This window comes from Danio rerio, chromosome 16, assembly GCF_052040795.2.
Source record: "Danio rerio strain M-AB ecotype USA chromosome 16, GRCz13ab, whole genome shotgun sequence".
NCBI lineage: Eukaryota > Metazoa > Chordata > Actinopteri > Cypriniformes > Danionidae > Danio > Danio rerio.
This window is the reverse complement of record NC_141036.1, coordinates 8783164-8800592: the sequence shown is the minus strand read 5'-3', so window position 1 is coordinate 8800592 and position 17429 is coordinate 8783164. Positions and strand designations below refer to the sequence as shown.

At 34.6% G+C, this 17429-nt stretch overlaps 1 protein-coding gene and 2 long non-coding RNA genes across 13 annotated transcripts in view; 1 reads left to right on the top strand and 2 right to left on the bottom strand.

Moving 5' to 3' along the window:
- The window catches only part of LOC147840126 (uncharacterized), a 402217-nt gene that overhangs the window by 27110 nt on the left and 357678 nt on the right, over positions 1–17429 (bottom strand). The gene's annotated exons all lie outside the window — the stretch shown is intronic.
- Positions 1–17429, top strand: part of grb10b (growth factor receptor-bound protein 10b) — a 156176-nt gene that overhangs the window by 46213 nt on the left and 92534 nt on the right. For 6 of the 10 annotated variants that reach the window (XR_015510994.1, XR_015510995.1, XM_087286607.1 and 3 more), the window contains one exon: positions 12661–12754. Coding sequence is in view for 8 of the 10 variants with exons in the window: in XM_087286607.1 (XP_087142733.1) it covers positions 12661–12754 (94 nt within the window). In the remaining 2 variants the exon portion in view is untranslated. Of the gene's footprint in view, positions 1–12657; positions 12755–17429 lie in introns of all 10 variants that reach the window. The other 4 variants (XM_087286603.1, XM_087286606.1, XM_087286605.1 and 1 more) reach the window with 1 other exon arrangement.
- Positions 1456–7293, bottom strand: LOC147840128 (uncharacterized). Its single transcript, XR_015511031.1, has 3 exons — positions 4250–7293; positions 3158–4206; positions 1456–2542 (listed from the first exon to the last, which is right to left on the bottom strand). It is a non-coding gene; the product is annotated as an uncharacterized LOC147840128 (long non-coding RNA).

Sequence of the window (17429 nt, the reverse complement as noted above, 5' to 3'; positions counted from 1 at the left end):
CAGACCCTTCAGGAATTCAATCTGATCCACCTCGATTTCATATTTCAAGATGTGTATAGTATTAAATCTGGATTTACTATGATAAACGCATGTCATCTTTTTGGAGATGGTCTGAAATGAAACCGATATTTAAATTTTTCCTGTGGGCTGTTGTGGTCTTGAGATTCAGTCAGCATACGTAAGCTTTTTTATGATTAAGCGACCCTCTTTATCGCATTAAGTGTTGAAATGGGTGATGGGATTTAGATTACAGTTCACATTACAGGTTACATGTTCATTTTGCTCCAATCCAGCACACAAACATTCTGTTTGATTTGTAATGAGATGAGTTGGAGTTGTGTGAAGTTAAAATAAGAGTTGAAATGAAAGAATATATATGTTTTTGAATGACAAGAACTGCTGTGTAACCACTATATTAAGAGTTTCATTTCGAAAAGCCCATGGGATCAAACATGCCCATAGATGAACCATCTAGCAGACTAATCCACTAAACATTTTTTAATGCAGCTGGGAGAAGGAGGAATAGAAGAGGCTTTTAGACACTGGTAAATAAAATAAAGCTGCCCGCAGCATCTGCCTGTCTGTGCTTGTGTATGTCTGGTAAGTAAGTGGGATCCTGGGCCGGTCTCCAGGCTTGGCTTAATGCAGGGGTGCTGGAGGCCTGCCATTGCACTTCGAGGAGAGCTCCCTAACTACTGTTTTAAAGGAACTGCTGAACTGGCTTTTATTGAGCTGTGCCTCTCGCCTTTGTGCTCCCAATTAGGATGATGAGCTAATGTTTGAATTGCTTTGAAAGTTTAAGCCCCTACTCTTAGGGTCTTCATTAAGTGTGGGCTTTAAATGAATAAAAATGTACAGCTAAAAGGAATGCTGAACTAATTTGCTTAGCTTTTCACATCATCCATATGTATTGTGGTTCTGGATTTGATATGGTTGACCATGGCATCTTGATTTCTATGCTTGAGATGTTTGTTGGCCTACGGGATAAGGTACTGAACTGGTGGTTTCAGTCTCTTTATTAGCTGTAGTGTTGTTATTGGCCAACATAACTCATCTCCTTGTCCACTTTTCAGGGGAGGTTCACAAGTCTTGATTCTTGCCCCAACATATTTTTTATATTTACGATACCAATTGGCACTATTCTTGAGAAATTTGAAGTATCCTTTCTATTGTATGTAGATGGTAAGCTCTAGATAGCTTAATAGCATTACAAATATGAAAATGCTCAATTTTATTTCATTAAATGAGAATGAAACCAAAATGTTTTCTCTTTTGGTGTTATCTAATCTTACCTTACACCAGCCCAAACTCGATTCTGGAGGGCCGGTGTCCTGCAGATTTTGCCTCCTACTTGCTTCAACACACCTGCCAGGAAGCTTCTAGTACATCTAGTAAGAACTTAGCTGGTTCAGGTGTGTTTGATTAGGGTTGGAGCTAAACTTTCAAGAATTCAGCCCTCCAGGATCGAGTTTGGACACCCCTGCCTTACACCATATGCTAAAAACTTTTTTTTTTAACTAATATAAGTTGTAGTGTTGCTATTGGCTAACATAACTCGCCCCCTTGTCCACTCTCTTGATGGGTTCCACAAGGTTCGATCTTTGCCCCTATGTTTTTTCCATATTTATGTTACCATTTGGCACGTTGAGGAAATTGGAGTACCCTTTCACTCAAATGTGGAAGATGTCCATCTAAAACCTCTGTTACCTTGCTTAAATGAGTTACAAATACATAAAAGCAGAATTTTATTTTATTTAATAAAACTAAACATAGGTTGTTTGACCTGAAATCTGGTAAAAACCAGACCTAGAGCTTTGTGCTTGGTTTTGCGAGACGGGTCTGGCTGCAGAGTTGAACTTGCATCTTCAGGCTTGCACTCTCGGGCTTGCAGGCTCAGGCACCCATGCTTCCTGTGCAAGTGAAATCAACACAAATAAATCAGTAATAAGTTTCCATTTAGTTTGCGTTGCCAACAACGTTGTCAAATAATTCTAAGTAGCCTCCTTACGTTTTACAACATGACAGACCCCAGCCCCCACCCCCCGAAAAGCAGTTAGTATATTTATCATATGATTATATGCTTTCATGTAAATTTACCAAAGCAGGCTACTATTAACATTTAAACCAGCGAAGCTTTTTGTATTTATATCCACTAAATATCAGGTCTAAATATACACACAAGGTATTCTTCAACAGTTATGAATAAAAAAAACACCAGGCAAATTTTAATTTTAGTTTTTATTTTAAACATTCCAAGGATTCTTGAACGACTTGGGAAACTATTCTTTATAACTATTCTTGATAAGTTAGATAAGTTAGCACAGGAGTGCATCCATGTTTTTGGAGTGAATCTTTATTTTCAGAGCTCTAAATTTTAGCCTTGAGTTTTGTAGCTGTTTTTAGAGTAAATCATAAGTACAAATGGTTCCTTGTTCCTGGAAATCCATATTCCTGGTTTTAGTATTTTTAAGAACTCAACGATTCTCTATCAAGGTCTTCATGTTGTGGTTTTCCATGTGCTCTCTGAAATAAATTTGAGGATCTAATATGTCTGGCTTATAAAACAAATCAAACAATATTACATTTGATTTTAACTTTTAATGATGGCGTAATTATTCCTTCTTGGACATAGACGTAAATGAGCTACAGTTGAAGTCAGAATGATTAGCCCCCCTGAATTATTAGCCCCCTGTTTATTTTTTCCCCAATTTCTGTAAACGTAAAGATTTTTTTAAACACATTTCTGAGCATAATAGTTTTAATAACTCATTTCTAATAACTGATTTATTTTATCTTTGTAATGATGACAGTAAATAATGTTTGACTAGATATTTTTCAAGACACTTCTATACAGCTTAAAGTGACATTTAAAGGCTTAACTAGGTTTACTAGGTTAACTAGGTAGTTTAGGGTAATTAGGGAAGTTATTGTACAACAATTGTTTGTTCTGTAGACTATTAAAAAATTTGGTTTAAAGGAGCTAATAATTTTGACCTTAAAATGGGTTTTAAAAAATTTAAAACTACTTTTATTCTAGCCGAAATAAAACAAATAACCTTTTTAAAGAAAAATATTATAAGACATACTGTGCAATTTCCTTGCTCTGTTAAACATAATCCTCGAAATATAAAAAAAAAAAATGAATTCAAAGGGGGGCTAATAATTCTGACTTCAACTGTATAATTTCATATTTCTTAATGATGCTATACATGACGTTTCAAAAGTTTGGATAAGTAAGGATGTAGTAATCAATTAATTAATTGAAAGAATTATTTGTCAAATAGGGATTCATTTAATTGTTCAATTGTAACTTTTAGATGATTAAGTATATTACATTAAATACTAATGTCTTTACTCAAGTAATGCTGAAATAAAATCTTCATGCATGCATGTCTTATTATACCAAATCAGAAATATTTAAATGATAACAGCTAATAAATTTGCTTGTCATCACAGGGATAATTAGTATTTTTTTAAAGAGCCCCGTTATGCATTTTTGAAAATTACCTTCCATGCAGTGTGCAGCGCAGCTCTAAGTGAATGGAAACATCCAGCTGATGTTTAAATCTGAAAGTGCACCTCGTTTAAAATATTGATTTTTAAATAAAAGATTTGACTCAGAGTTGTTTAAATGATTCGTCATTTGTTTGGATCTTTGGCCTGTTCATTTTGACGTTAACGCAAAACAATACCAAATATGAAATGCTGGATCCGGTAAAACGTGAACTCGCCTTTCCCTTCAAATGCTAGCAGAGTGTGGGTGTGTGTGGGACTGATCATGCCTGAAGATGAGTGAACATTAATAAGTGAACTAATGCAATAATCTACTCTGCAATGGGAGATCTGTCGGCCGTTTGTTAAAGGAAGGATCAGAAAAAAATATTGATGAATGGGATTTATATAGCTAGACAGGAACTTTATCAGTACACAGTTCATGGATCAGTTTCTCCCTCCGTTTCACAAGTCTAAGTGTGATTAAACTGGTCGCCTCTTGTTTTCTCTAGCTTGCAAAATATGAATTTAATTGTGTTTTTTTCACTTGTAATCACTCCACGTGGCTTGTACTGTATCTGGTTAACTCTTTATATTCACAAATTGCATCTAAAACCTCGATGAAAACGCAAACCGTGCTACTTTTTTTTTTTACAGATTTAAATATATTTGTGTAGTTTGTTGCTGTTATGGCCACCATCAGCTGTTCCTACACTTGTGTGAGAGTCAAGTTTCAAAATAGTTCAGCTTTTGCCACTGTGTGGATTAACACTGAATGTGTGTCACTGTCTTTACTTATGGTTAAGTGTAGAGCAATATGCTGGTGTTTAACTGCATTGGTTTAATGCACTCCTGCACTGGGCTCACACATACACTCTGCACTCTGACTACTTCAACAATGTTGATAAGACGTGGTGGGCATTTCTCTCTGTCTCACACTGAACGCAGTTGACCAATCACAACAGATTGGGCCATTAGACCAATCAGCTCATATTAGCATGGCGCTAAGGAGGGGTGTTGGAACAAATGAATCGCTGAACAAATCAGATGGGAGTCGTTGGGATAATTAGATTAAAAATAAATGCAAATTATAAGACAATGAAAGTGTTTTTTTTTTTTTTTTGGCTTTGCATGCATATCAGCCTGTTGTTGAAAACCTTTAAAACCAAAATATGATTTTTAGAATGCATAATAGGGTCTCTTTAAAATATTAAATTAGAACAAATCGTTCACAATTGTAGGATGACATTTTTAAATGAATGGAATCTTGATGGGCATAAAAGATTTATTTCACAAACATTAAAACATTCAAATCACCCCAAACTTTGCATGGCTGTTTTAATAGCTGTATATTTAATCATTCTCGATTCAATATTTAGGCCACAACCTGTGAATATGCAAACAACAGATTTGCTGTTAGTAAACAGTTAAGTACTTTCTGAATGTGGGTCTGTTTTCACAGTGTAATCTGTCTTGCCAGAGGAATTCACAGTAGCCTGAGCATTTGAGGATAAGCAGGACTTTAACCTGTCACCTTTAGCATTACATTAGTTTTACATATTTAAAGTCACCGCATAACATGTTTAATGTGGTGACATAGATTGTCTTTATCGTCCACAAAACATAAGTAGGTTAAGCCAAGATATGTTCACATTGTAAGAGATTTATGAAACTTAATAAACACCTCATGGATATATGTTACATCCACCTGTTAGTAGAAACTTGATCTACAGTACGAACAGCAGCAGGTTGAGGGTTATTAGTTTACGTAACATGCATGTTTGGGGATCAATTAACCCTAGCACTCCTAAATAGGGCCCTTAAAACAACCTATGCGGGACGTATGTGATTGCTGGTTTATTTTCATTTGTATGTTTGCCTTGATATCATTAATCATCTTGTTTAGTGTGAATGCACAATATTATCAAAACATCTGATAAATCAGGTGATAATAACTTGGATTTTAAACATTGACATTTGTCTAATATTGAAAAGTATGCCATTATTCCTTGCAGATAAAGATGGCAGGTTGATTATGACAACCAACAGGCTCATTGGAAATACATGTTTCAGCCTACATTTTTGTGAAACTGCATAAAATCGTACTTAAAAATGTTTGAATGCAGGTTAAATGTAAAACAAAGGCAAAATGGCAGTATAAAAGGTTCCTTTTCACACTAATGATATTTATAGGCACATGTATTTGAGTTGCTGTACTTTGTACAACAGTAAATAAGCATCACAAAACAACTTAATGGTGTCTTTCATTTGTAATTGAATATGTTCCACAACTTCTGCAGCATGGTCAGTGTGCTCAGTAGCTCACATAGTAGTTCACATTGTTATGTGAAGCAGAGCACTCGGGTTTTAGTCTGGTGAATTATGGTTCGACAAAAGATATGAAAGCAGTGTGAAATCAAGGTAAAACTATGTGACTGCAGTGCACTTTTCTCTTATGCTTGATTTTAACCCATTTAGGCAAGGCAAGGCAAGGCAAGTTTATTTATATAGCACATTTCATACACAGTGGCAATTCAAAGTGCTTTACATAAACAAGAATAAAAGAAACAAGTAAAATAAAAATAAAAACAAATAATACAAATGCGTAAAAACAAAACAAAACATAAAAACAGGTAAAATGTGATATAAAAGAATGAAGGAGAGGAGAAAAACATGATCTGCAATCTGAGTGCAATCTGTCGGACGCAGCACAGTGCTCATTCAGTAAAGGCACAGCTAAACAGATGTGTTTTCTGTCTTGATTTGAATGTGCCTAATGTTGGAGCACATCTGATCATTTCTGGAAGCTGATTCTAGCAGTGAGGAGCGTAGTGGCTAAAAGCCGATTCACCCTGCTTTGACTGAGCTCTTGGAACTTCTAGTTTATATGATCCTAAAGATCTGAGTGATCTGTTAGGTTTGTATTCAGTGAGCATATCTGTGATGTATTTAGGTCCTAGGCTATTTAGTGATTTATAGACCAATAATAATACTTTAAAATCTATTCTGAATGTAACTGGCAGCCAGTGTAAAGACCATTTAAGCCCACCGGCAACTTTAGTTGCTGAAGTTCATAGTTGCCAGTTTCCTTTTATGATTAATTTTCTACATGTTATCCATGTTTAATGTCTCAATGACATGCAATCAAACAACCAAATAAAAGATTTCAAGAATGAAAAAAAGGGATTGATTTACTTCCTGTCACATGAGGCCTTCCTACTCCTAATTTCAGGATGCAAACCCTCCCAAATAATAATAGGAGGTCTCTAGATTTATCCAAATAAAACAAATCTTTTAAAAGATCTATATTTTTTTGTATACCTTGTCAAATGTTTAAGGGCAGGTTTAGTTGCCTCTGGGCAACTATCTTGTAAGTACATAAATTATGTGGAATTAGGGAATAATGTATTAATAAGTTAATAAATTATGGTAATTGGTCATGTTTAATGATTTTTGCTTTCATAATACCCCTTCTAAACATTGCTTAACCATTTAACTGATATCTTTCATTTAATTTGACTTTTTTGATACACACTTTGATACACAGCAAAATCCTCAGAGTAAAATCAACATCTCCCACTGGTCCCACTCCTACAAAGAGTGGCAATGACACTTGAACAGAGTTAAAGTGCCGAGTGAACAGAGAATAATGTACTCAGAGAATAATGTACTCCTGCTGTTAAAAGCAGAATCACTGAAGAAAAACACAAAACTACAACCAAATTCTGTCACAATCTCAGACCCTGCTGTCCACACAAACATGGGTATTGTCTAAACTGCAACTTTTTTTTTCAAAAACACAGTATCAGGTGACTGAAAGCCACATTTTTAAAAACTCTTGTCAGGGTGAAGATTTTCAAGAACGCTTGGATCTGTGTTCTTAAAAAATGTGTATGTGTGGACATGGCCTTAGGAACTGAACTGAAAACTCAATAAATCTCTCAAAATCTCAGCTCATTAGGATCATTAAACAACTCCACAAACATAATCAGCAGCTTTACTTGTTACTAAGCTGTCTGACTATTTCTGTCAGATGTCTGCAAAAGTCTGTAGGGAGATTTACTGTAAATACTTGTTTTGTTAGATGACACCAGTGTAGTATGTATTTACTTTTGTTTATTTACTCCAGTATTTACTTTTTGACTCTTGATTTTTTATGTTTTTTTTTTTTTCCTTTGACTGCTGTTACTCTGTAGTGTGGGACCAAATACTTTATAGCCTTGGGATTTAGCTGTGTAGGGAATAAGACAATAAAACAGTTTAATTATTTTTATATATTAATATTTGCATTAAATTATAATTATAATTAATTATTGCAATATATATATATATATATATATATATATATATATATATATATATATATATATATATATATATATATATATATATATATATATACATATAATTAACTTTTTCATTTATATTTTTAACACACAGAAGTCTGTTCAGGAAACTAGTGTGTGTTTAATCACTTTAGGACAACTGGATTAGTTCTTTGTGTTTTCATAATCATTACATTATATGAAAGACACATTTAGGGGGTTCATATCAAATGGTTTTCTAATTTTAATCATAAACAAATGCGCCTATGAATATGAATTGATCTTTTGAAAGCAGTTGTTTTGAGTTAGAATGCCAAATCTTTTTGTCCTATTCAAATTTTACAATGGAGCTTTTTCACAACATATTTGCCCACATTCAAATACAATTTTCTTAAAAAAAATGAAAATCTTGTAGAAAATAAATGCAAAACATGTTCATATAGGACACTATTAACAAGACTACATGCATAAAACCATTTTTACAAATTTTGGCACAAATGGGGTAAAAACACTATTGGTTGGGTTTAGGTCAGCGGTTCGCTTGGTGGTTTGTTTGACAAGCCCCGCCTTCTCATGTAAAAGGGTGGACTGGCCATCTGGCAGATTGGTCGTCGTACTTTTTGGACCAGGCTGATCATCTTCTTATGATCTAATCGGCCCATAAAACACTTAGCAGTGTATGGTTTTTTTCCCCTGTCTAATTAATATACCCTGCTGTGATCTGTGACGTTCTGAAAGTAAGATGTTTTTTTTTTTTCGGACGCACCGGCCCTTGTGACATAATCTACAGCCCAATTGGCTGACCCAAACTCCCATATTGGGCTCTGTGTGAGCGTACAACGTCGATGTGTATTTGTCAAAATAGTCGAGAGTCAGAGAGATGGAGAAGAAACGGAAGGAAGGAGCAGATAAATTGTGGCAAAAAAGACAGGCTCTGCAACAAGAGCTGCAAAATCAGGATCTTTGATGTGGAGGCTGAAGTGTGAGAAGGAGTTCTATCCTGCTGATGAATTTACCCTCTCCTGTGATTTGTAATGTAATGGGAAGCACAAATGTCTTGATACCTCAGGCTGTTGAAATTGCAATTCCACTCTGCAGATCTCTTGCACGTCCCCATACTGAATGTAACCATAAACCATGATTTTTCCTTCACTAAGCTTGACTGATTTCTGTGAGAATCTTCGGTCCATGGGGGCTCCAATTGGTCTTCTGCAGTATTTGTGATGATTAATGCAGTTCAACAGATGATTCAACAGAAAAAGTCTACCTTCTGCCACTTTTCTAAATGATCAACTAGAAGTCAAAATATTATTTGTGATCCAAGGACTTGTAAACTTTTCATGGTTAGTAAGTAACTTTATCTGACTCTGCTGGTTCTCATGTAGATCTCATCTAATAAAAGTTAAAGTTATAATTTGGAAAACAAACCCTCCCCTATAACAAATTCCCAACAAGTATTTCAAAATGTTTTTAGAATAAACTGAACATACATAAATGAATAATCAGTATTTCACAAACTAGTTACCAATTTCAAACAGTGTGCTCCAACCGGATGTGCTCTTGGAATGTAATCAACACAATATTGTTTAAAATATGACAAATATTTTTATATATGCCAATATTTATTTTATTTTAGTTTACTTTATTTTATTTTGTTATTTTACTATAATTTATTTAATTTAATTTTACTTTATTTTACTTTACTTAATTTAAATTACTTTATTTTACTTTACTTTACTTTATTTTATTTTATTTTACTTGACTTTACTGTATTTTATTTTTATTTTATTTTACTTAATTATATTTTACTTTATTTTTATTGTACATTAAGTTTATATTACTTTATTTTATCTTATTTTATTTTACTTAATTTAATTTAATTTTACTTTATTTTACTTTACTGTATTTTATTTTGCTTTGTTTTATTTTATTTTACTTTATTTTTTATTTTATTTTATTTTGTTTTATTTTATTTTATTTTATTTGCAAGTGTTAGGTTCCAAACCTCTTTAATATTTCGAATCTTTGAAAATGCTGAGATCCTCAAATATTTTCAGCATTAAGATGGCCATCAAAATGCATTGAACAAAAATGTAAACAATGCTGTGCATTCACCGAAGTCATGAGCAGCGCAGCTGTGTGCGGCATCCATAAACACTTCACATTTACAGAAGAAAACAAAACAATCTTGCTCTGGTTCTGGAACATGGTACGCAGCGTTCAGAAGCCATAAAACTACTGACGCTCTGCAGCCACATCACAACCAGATTCTGGGCTTTGCGGTTTCGCTCTGGGAAGCGTCTCCAAATACGAGAGTGCCGCAGGACATTCTGTTCCCAGCTCGTGCTGTGAAAGCTCCAATCAGCGCTGAAAGAGATATCCCACAATTCTTGATCCTACTGCGCTCAAACCCAGCTTTTTGTTTTTGTACAGCATCCAAGAGTTCAAAGTGTTCCCCTCTGGTGAGACAGCAGAGAGGCTCTGTTATGGAAAGGAATGAGATTTTGAATCAAGTCGCCACCTGTAGTTTACACATGGAGAATGTGGCTCCCAGCTGCCAGTCGCTTTAGATCTCGCTCCGAGAACACAATGGCACAGTTTCAGCCCATCACATGGCAGGGACGCGTCTGGACCATGCTATTTTTCTCAGAGCCTGTAAACATGGCCGTGACCCTCCCCGAATGCGGCAGGGGGGCATCAGAGGACAAGCAGAGGGCCCCCTTTCGTCTCTTTCATCACAAATTGGGCGGTTGCATCATGGAACTTCCTGTTCCTGAAAGAGGACAGCAGATTTATTTTGTGCACAGACATTTATTTGAACATGTTAAACGGGGTTTATCTTATTGTCTGTGGACTGTACAGTAAATATAGTGTTATTCATTATTTTCTATATTTATCTTATTATATTTTTTGAGAAAATATATTCATTCATGTATTCATTACTTGGTTTTGTAGAACATTCATCCTCATTAGGTGTCATGAATAGCTGGAGCCTATCCCAGCAACTCAGGCCACAGGCAGGGGAAACACCCCAGACAGATGGCCAGTCTATCGAAACCTCACACACACATTCCCTGCTCACTTTAGTCATCTTTTTTCCATTGTATGTACATAATAAATCCTGTTTTAAGACTTTACGGAGATAACATTTTATTGAGGGTCTTACCACTGAAAAAAGTTTTCCTTTTTTTGTAACATAAAGCAAAATTGTACCTTTTTAAAAACAATGTTCTGTTTTATTAGTTTAGTTTAGTTTAGTTTATCACAATATGTTATGTAAACAAACTTTTTGGAGAGATTGCCTTTTTATTGGCATGTTTTGTCAGACTTTAAAAGCTGAAATGATATAGACCCTTCACTAAAATAATACTAATTTCTCAACCTGCTCTCACCTCTTGATTATCATTATTATCATTAAAATTATTACTTCTACTCTTGTTATTATTATCATCACAATTCTGACTTATCCTTCTCCTGTTATTTTCTCGTTATCATCATCATTAGTATTTCTTGTCATTTTCAGGTTGTTGTTGCAGTAGTAGTAGTAGTAGTTGTAGTAGTAGTGATTGTAGTAGTTGTGGTTGTTGTTGTGGTTGTTGAAGTAGTAGTAGTTGTGGTTAAAGTAGTAGCTGTGGTTGTAGTTGTGGTTGTGTTAGTAGTTGTAGTAGTTGTGGATGTTGAAGTAATCATTGCAGTAGAAGAAGAAGTATAGCTTTTTAGTGGTAGTAGTAACAGTAGTAGTTATAATAATATATTTTATAATATTATAATAACAACTAGTTGTAATAATAGTATTATAATCGTCATGGTGGTCATAGTAGTAGTAGTAGTAGTAGTAGGAGCAATAGTAGTCACTGTTGTCGTAGCATTAATTATTGCTGTAGAAAGTGGGTGGTGGAGTACTTGTTATAATAATAATAATAATAATAATAATAATAATAATTATTATTATTATTATTATTATTATTATTATTATTATGGTTATTATTAATGTTGTAATTTTTTGCTGCTATTATTACTCTTAGTACATTACTGTCATTGTTGTAATTCTTTACCAATAAATGCTATCTATCTGTTTTATTTATATGTGTTATTTGCTTCATTGATGGATATGTGCGACCTAATTTGTACTGTTATGTGTGTTAAGTACATATAAGTATATATATATATATATATATATATATATATATATATATATATATATATATATATATATATATATATATATATATATATATATATATACTTGTATCTATGTACTCTGACCTGTCCACCCAGTTACCTTTACATGTGCACACAAACACACACAGACACATACACACGCACACACACACACACACTTGCCAGTACCTGACTGTTTTGTTGTTGTTGTTTTTTTTTTCATCTGTTCCTTGTTGTTGTTTTTGTTGTTTTTGTTCTTCTTCTGTTTGTATGTGATCTCAATTTGTGTACCTTTTGCATAAAATAATAATAAACAATAGTTCCACATTTATGTATATGTATCTTGTATTTTTCAAGTTGAGTGTGTGTGTATTGGGGTGTGTTGCAAATGTCCCCACAAATATAGCAATACCAGTAAATTTTGACCTTGTGTGAATATTTTTTGGTCGTTATGAGGTTAATGGCAAATTAATCACACTATATTTTGAAGAAGTAAAGTTTGGGTTTTGGGCTAGGTGGATATAATATTCAGTTTACTTAATAAAAAACAGATTGTACATGAAAAGTCCCCATAAAGATAGCTGTACAAGCTTGTGTGTGCGTGTGAGGACATAAGATGGTGTGACTAATGTCAAAAAATGCCTTCAATATGACCACGTCTTCTCTTCTTCTGTCTCAGCAGGATAATGTAGATCGAGCTGCCAATCACAGACAAGCAGACCTGATTGGACCAAGTTTTCAGCAGTCAGCCAGTCACAATTCACCCAGCCATCAAGGTTAGTGAGCTAATAATTTGCATGAGAATTTCCTAAATGTCTAAAAATAAGATTTTCTTGGTCTAATTTTAATTTAATTTAATTTAATTTAATTTAATTTAATTTAATTTAATTTAATTTAATTTAATTTAATTTAATTTAATTTAATTTAATTTAATTTAATTTAATTTAATTTAATTTAATTTAATTTAATTTAATTTAAAATTGTTTATCTGTTAATATCCAAAACAGAAGTAAATATTATTATTTTTAATAGATTTGTGGCATTGTTCATGGTTAAATAATGCACACAAATAACAAGTGTGTATGTGTACATAGTTGATTATGGGTGGGGGCCGTCTGTCTCACACACTTGAACTTGGGTGGGGGCCGTCTGTCGTAGACGCCTTTTATAGTTGGAGACTTGCTCATTAAGTTCAAACTGGGATCTATATTCAGGCCTCTTCCGCTGTAAACACTCCAGCAGTTCAAAGGCTTGATTTGTAAAGACACAGGGTGCCACTCATTAAGCCTCCAACCTAATTGTGCCATACAGAAATACAGAGGCATGATATTTGGAGCATGAGATTTAAGCACAATATCGCCTCAGCATGGGAGGTAGAGCCTAAAGTTTTTTTTTTTTTTTTTTTGGAAAGTCTGATGCTGTCATTGAAGTAAATGGAGCAGAAATTAGCATTTAGGACTTATTCAAAGTATGCCCTAAATCCTCACAGCTGTTAATATACACTTAATTCTTAGATGTAAAAATTGAATAGCCATTTCATTCATGTGGTCTCTATATGTATGGGTTGTTGACGTGAGGTGGCATTTTCCCTGTCACACATAACAAAACTCGAAATAATTTGTCATCATTTTAAAATGCAATAAATGGTTAAATATTTCTTTGTCTTCCATCGACTTCTTGATGTAAAAAGTGCAGTGTTATTAATTTTTTTTACATTTTTGAGCCAAATCTCAAGTGTCCTATGATGTGACTGCCTTGAGCATAGTTTAATAAATCACAGCTCTTATAAATTAAAAAGGCAATTGTAAAACTATTAATAAATATCTCAGACTTAATTTTACAATTGGCTATTTTAGTAAATGGCAATCAAAGTTGTACATTTCTAAAAACATACACTGTAAAAAATGCAGGGTCCCACACAATTCATTCATGTTGTGCCAACACAAATCAATTAAGTTAACATTCATCCATTCATTTTCTTTTCGGCTTAGTCCCTTTATTAATCTGGGGTCGCCACAGCGGAATGAACCGCCAACTTATCCAGCACATGTTTTACGCAGCGGATGCCCTTCCAGCTGCAACCTATCTCTGGGAAACATTAGGCTATTATTGGTGTATAAACATACCTAGATATAGTCATAAATATAGCGCTTGTTTGAAAACAACATTTGTTCATCCTTACTGCAAACTTATATGAGCGATTATATCATTAAATGTGGAGGGGGGCCTCACAACATTTTCCAGGGAAAAAGGGGGTCTCAGGCAAAAAAGGTTGGGAAACACTACTGTAGACTATCGAAAAAATATGTAGCTCAAAGAGGCTTATAAGTTTAACCTTAAAATGTTTTTTAAAAAATTAAAAACTGCTTTTATTCTAGCCGAAATAAAACAAATAAGACTTTTTCCCAGAAGAGCAAATATTATCAGACATACTGTGAAAATTTCCTTGATCTGTTAGACATCATTTGGAAAATATTTAAGAAAGAAAAAAACTTCAAAGGGGGGCAAATTATTCTAATTTCAACTGTATATACTCCATAACACAGCTTCTTGCGATAAGCTAATCGCATAGTTTTAAATGGCGATTACGATTCGATTTTGATTAATCGCACAGTCCTACTGTTTATCATCTTGTTTTATGCTTAAACAACTAAATGAACCCAACTGGCACAGGACATCAACGTGACGTCAAAAATTGTAACCCAACATCTTGGGACGACGTTGGGTTGACGTCAGAATCCAACGTCAGACCACCGTCAATGTCCAACGTCAGACAAACTTTGCATTTTGGTTACTTTCCAACACAACCTAAAAACAACAAAACATGAATGTCTAATGATGAGCTTGACGTTGTTTGGACGTTATCAATATGACGTCTATCAGACTTTGTATTCTGGTTGGCATACCTTACGAATAAATATCAGTATTTGATGTTAATATGACGTTGGTTTAAGATGGTGGCTCGAAGTTGGATTGTGGTCACTTTCCAACAGAACCTAAAATCAACCAAATATCAACATAATTTCAAGTCTTTATTGGACCTCAAAACAACATTGTCCTCAGATGCTGGTGACCTAAATTTAACCTAAAATTAACGTCTTATGACATTGTGTGTCTGCTGGGAATATTTAAGTTTCTTTAACTGAATTTATTTTATATACATTACAGTGTTGACGCTGTAAAGAGAACCATAAAATAATCACATTTTTCTTTCACCGGAAGTTTTCGGCCGGCTGAAAACACTAGCTGTGCATATTGTCCCAACAAGCCATGGAGAAAAAAAATATCATTCATAACTCCATACAAAATATATAGCACTAATAACTGCCCAACAATGAAGATACGCTGCTCTCATGCTATTTGTAGATTATTAACCATTGTTTTGTTTTTTTTCATTTTTGCTATGACATTGATGAAGTTAGTGACCCCTTAAATTTTCTCAAACATTAGTCTTCAAACTATATTTAAAAATCTCCTTTCAGTGACAAATATGCAGATAATTATTACACAATCAATTTTATGAATGAATGAACCAATGAGTGTTCCCATGCTTGGACTTTGACCCTGTTCATACTCCATTGAAAACAACCATCCAGGACAACAAAGGTCTTATTTTGGGATGCTGGAATGTAACTAAGAATAGATGAGAAGCATTTATATGTCAGATCACAGATTTAAGCCAGAACTATTTGTTTTGCTGCATTGAAATCCCATGTGACGTTTACAGGCTATAGTTTTCCGGCTAAAATCTCTCACATACTTTTAGTCTTTTAATAGTATTAAATGCCACGCTCTATTGTTTGTTATGAAGTTAATTGGCTTACGTCGGTACAAACAACTTGCTTTGTCGAAATGTGACATTGAGTACTTTCAGCTCAATTGGATTATTTTTGACGTGTTTTGACGAGTCGAAACTAATGTTTTGCTTCCCTGGACGTGTGGGGAGAATTCTTCATTTCCTCTCTTGAAAACAACATTAAAAACTGAATGGTGTTATTGTTGCTTGTGAAATTAAAATATTATTTAACTTACATATTCTTGTGGGTTGGATTTTTGTGTGAATTTTACTGGAAAAATAGCAGATGCATTATTTTGTTGTTGTTTCTCAGGTTGGTATAAGTATTGGTACAAATACACTCATCGGCCACTTTATCAGGTACACCTGTCCAACTGCTCGTTAACGCAAATTTTAATCAGCCATTCACATGGCAGCAACTCAGTCGAGTCAAGACGATCTGCTGCAGTTTAAACCAAGCTTGAACATGAGGAAAATGGGACATTTCTGGAAAAAAAAGGGACATCTGGTCACCCTTATGGGAGACTAAAACAGGGCTACTTGAAATACAGATTGGGCTACAGCCACTCCGAGCTGTAGTTTAGCGATCTCGCTGTTTTTTAACAGCAGCAAGCCGAAAGGGATACTTCACATTATCGGAATGCAAAAGCATAATGCGTTTACCGCATCATGACGCAAATTAATTTTTCAGCCAATCAAGAGTCCCCTCCTTCAGTGGGCCCTGGGGGTTTAGCCCCACCTAGCCCTTATGCTAATCTCTCCCTGAGTATAAGGCACACATTCACAAGAGCTCACAATATTCTGACAATGAGGTGAAGAAACTGTAGAATGTGCGCACAAAACTATTCTCGTGGCTTGAACATATTCTGATTGAACCACTGAGGACATGTAAACTGTTTTGAAGATGTTTTATCATTGGAATTTTTCTGGACTTTGAACAAGTCGGGATCATTGCTGTCAATGGAGGATCAGGGAGCTCTCAAATGTCATCTAAAATATCTTAATTTGTCTTCTAAAGGTGGTTTGGAATAACATGAGGGTGAGCAATTATTTACAGAATTTTCATTACTATCTCTTTATTAATTGGCTGAAGATCGGACCACTGCAGAGTTATTTATAGTATTTTCTTGTTGTTGAGGTCAATGCTTCTCCTATAACACATGGTTCTGATGGCCCTTCAGGCAGTAATATCCAAGGCATTGCATTCTTTAGCAGAAAGAGTGGTTGTTGTGTGGTGGGCAAATGGGGTTTATAAGATTATGGACGGTGAGGTGTATGAAACTCACTGATTAGATTGATGCTTTCCAAGAACAGGCTCTGATCCCCATTATTGTGTTTTCAGAGTTTCCTACTCTCTACTCGTGCTCTGCTCTTTGACTGCCGTGGGCGATTTTACCACTGCTGACTACTTTTACATGCACACCAATTTAAGACGCAGAATCATTCATTCATTCGTTCATTTTCTTGTCGGCTTAGTCCCTTTATTAATCCGGGGTCGCCACAGCGGAATGAACCGGCAACTTATTTTACGCAGCGGATGTCCTTCCAGCCGCAACCCATCTCTGGGAAACATCCACACACACATTCACACACACACTCATACACTGCGGACAATTTAGCCTGCCCAATTCACCTGTATCGCATGTCTTTGGACT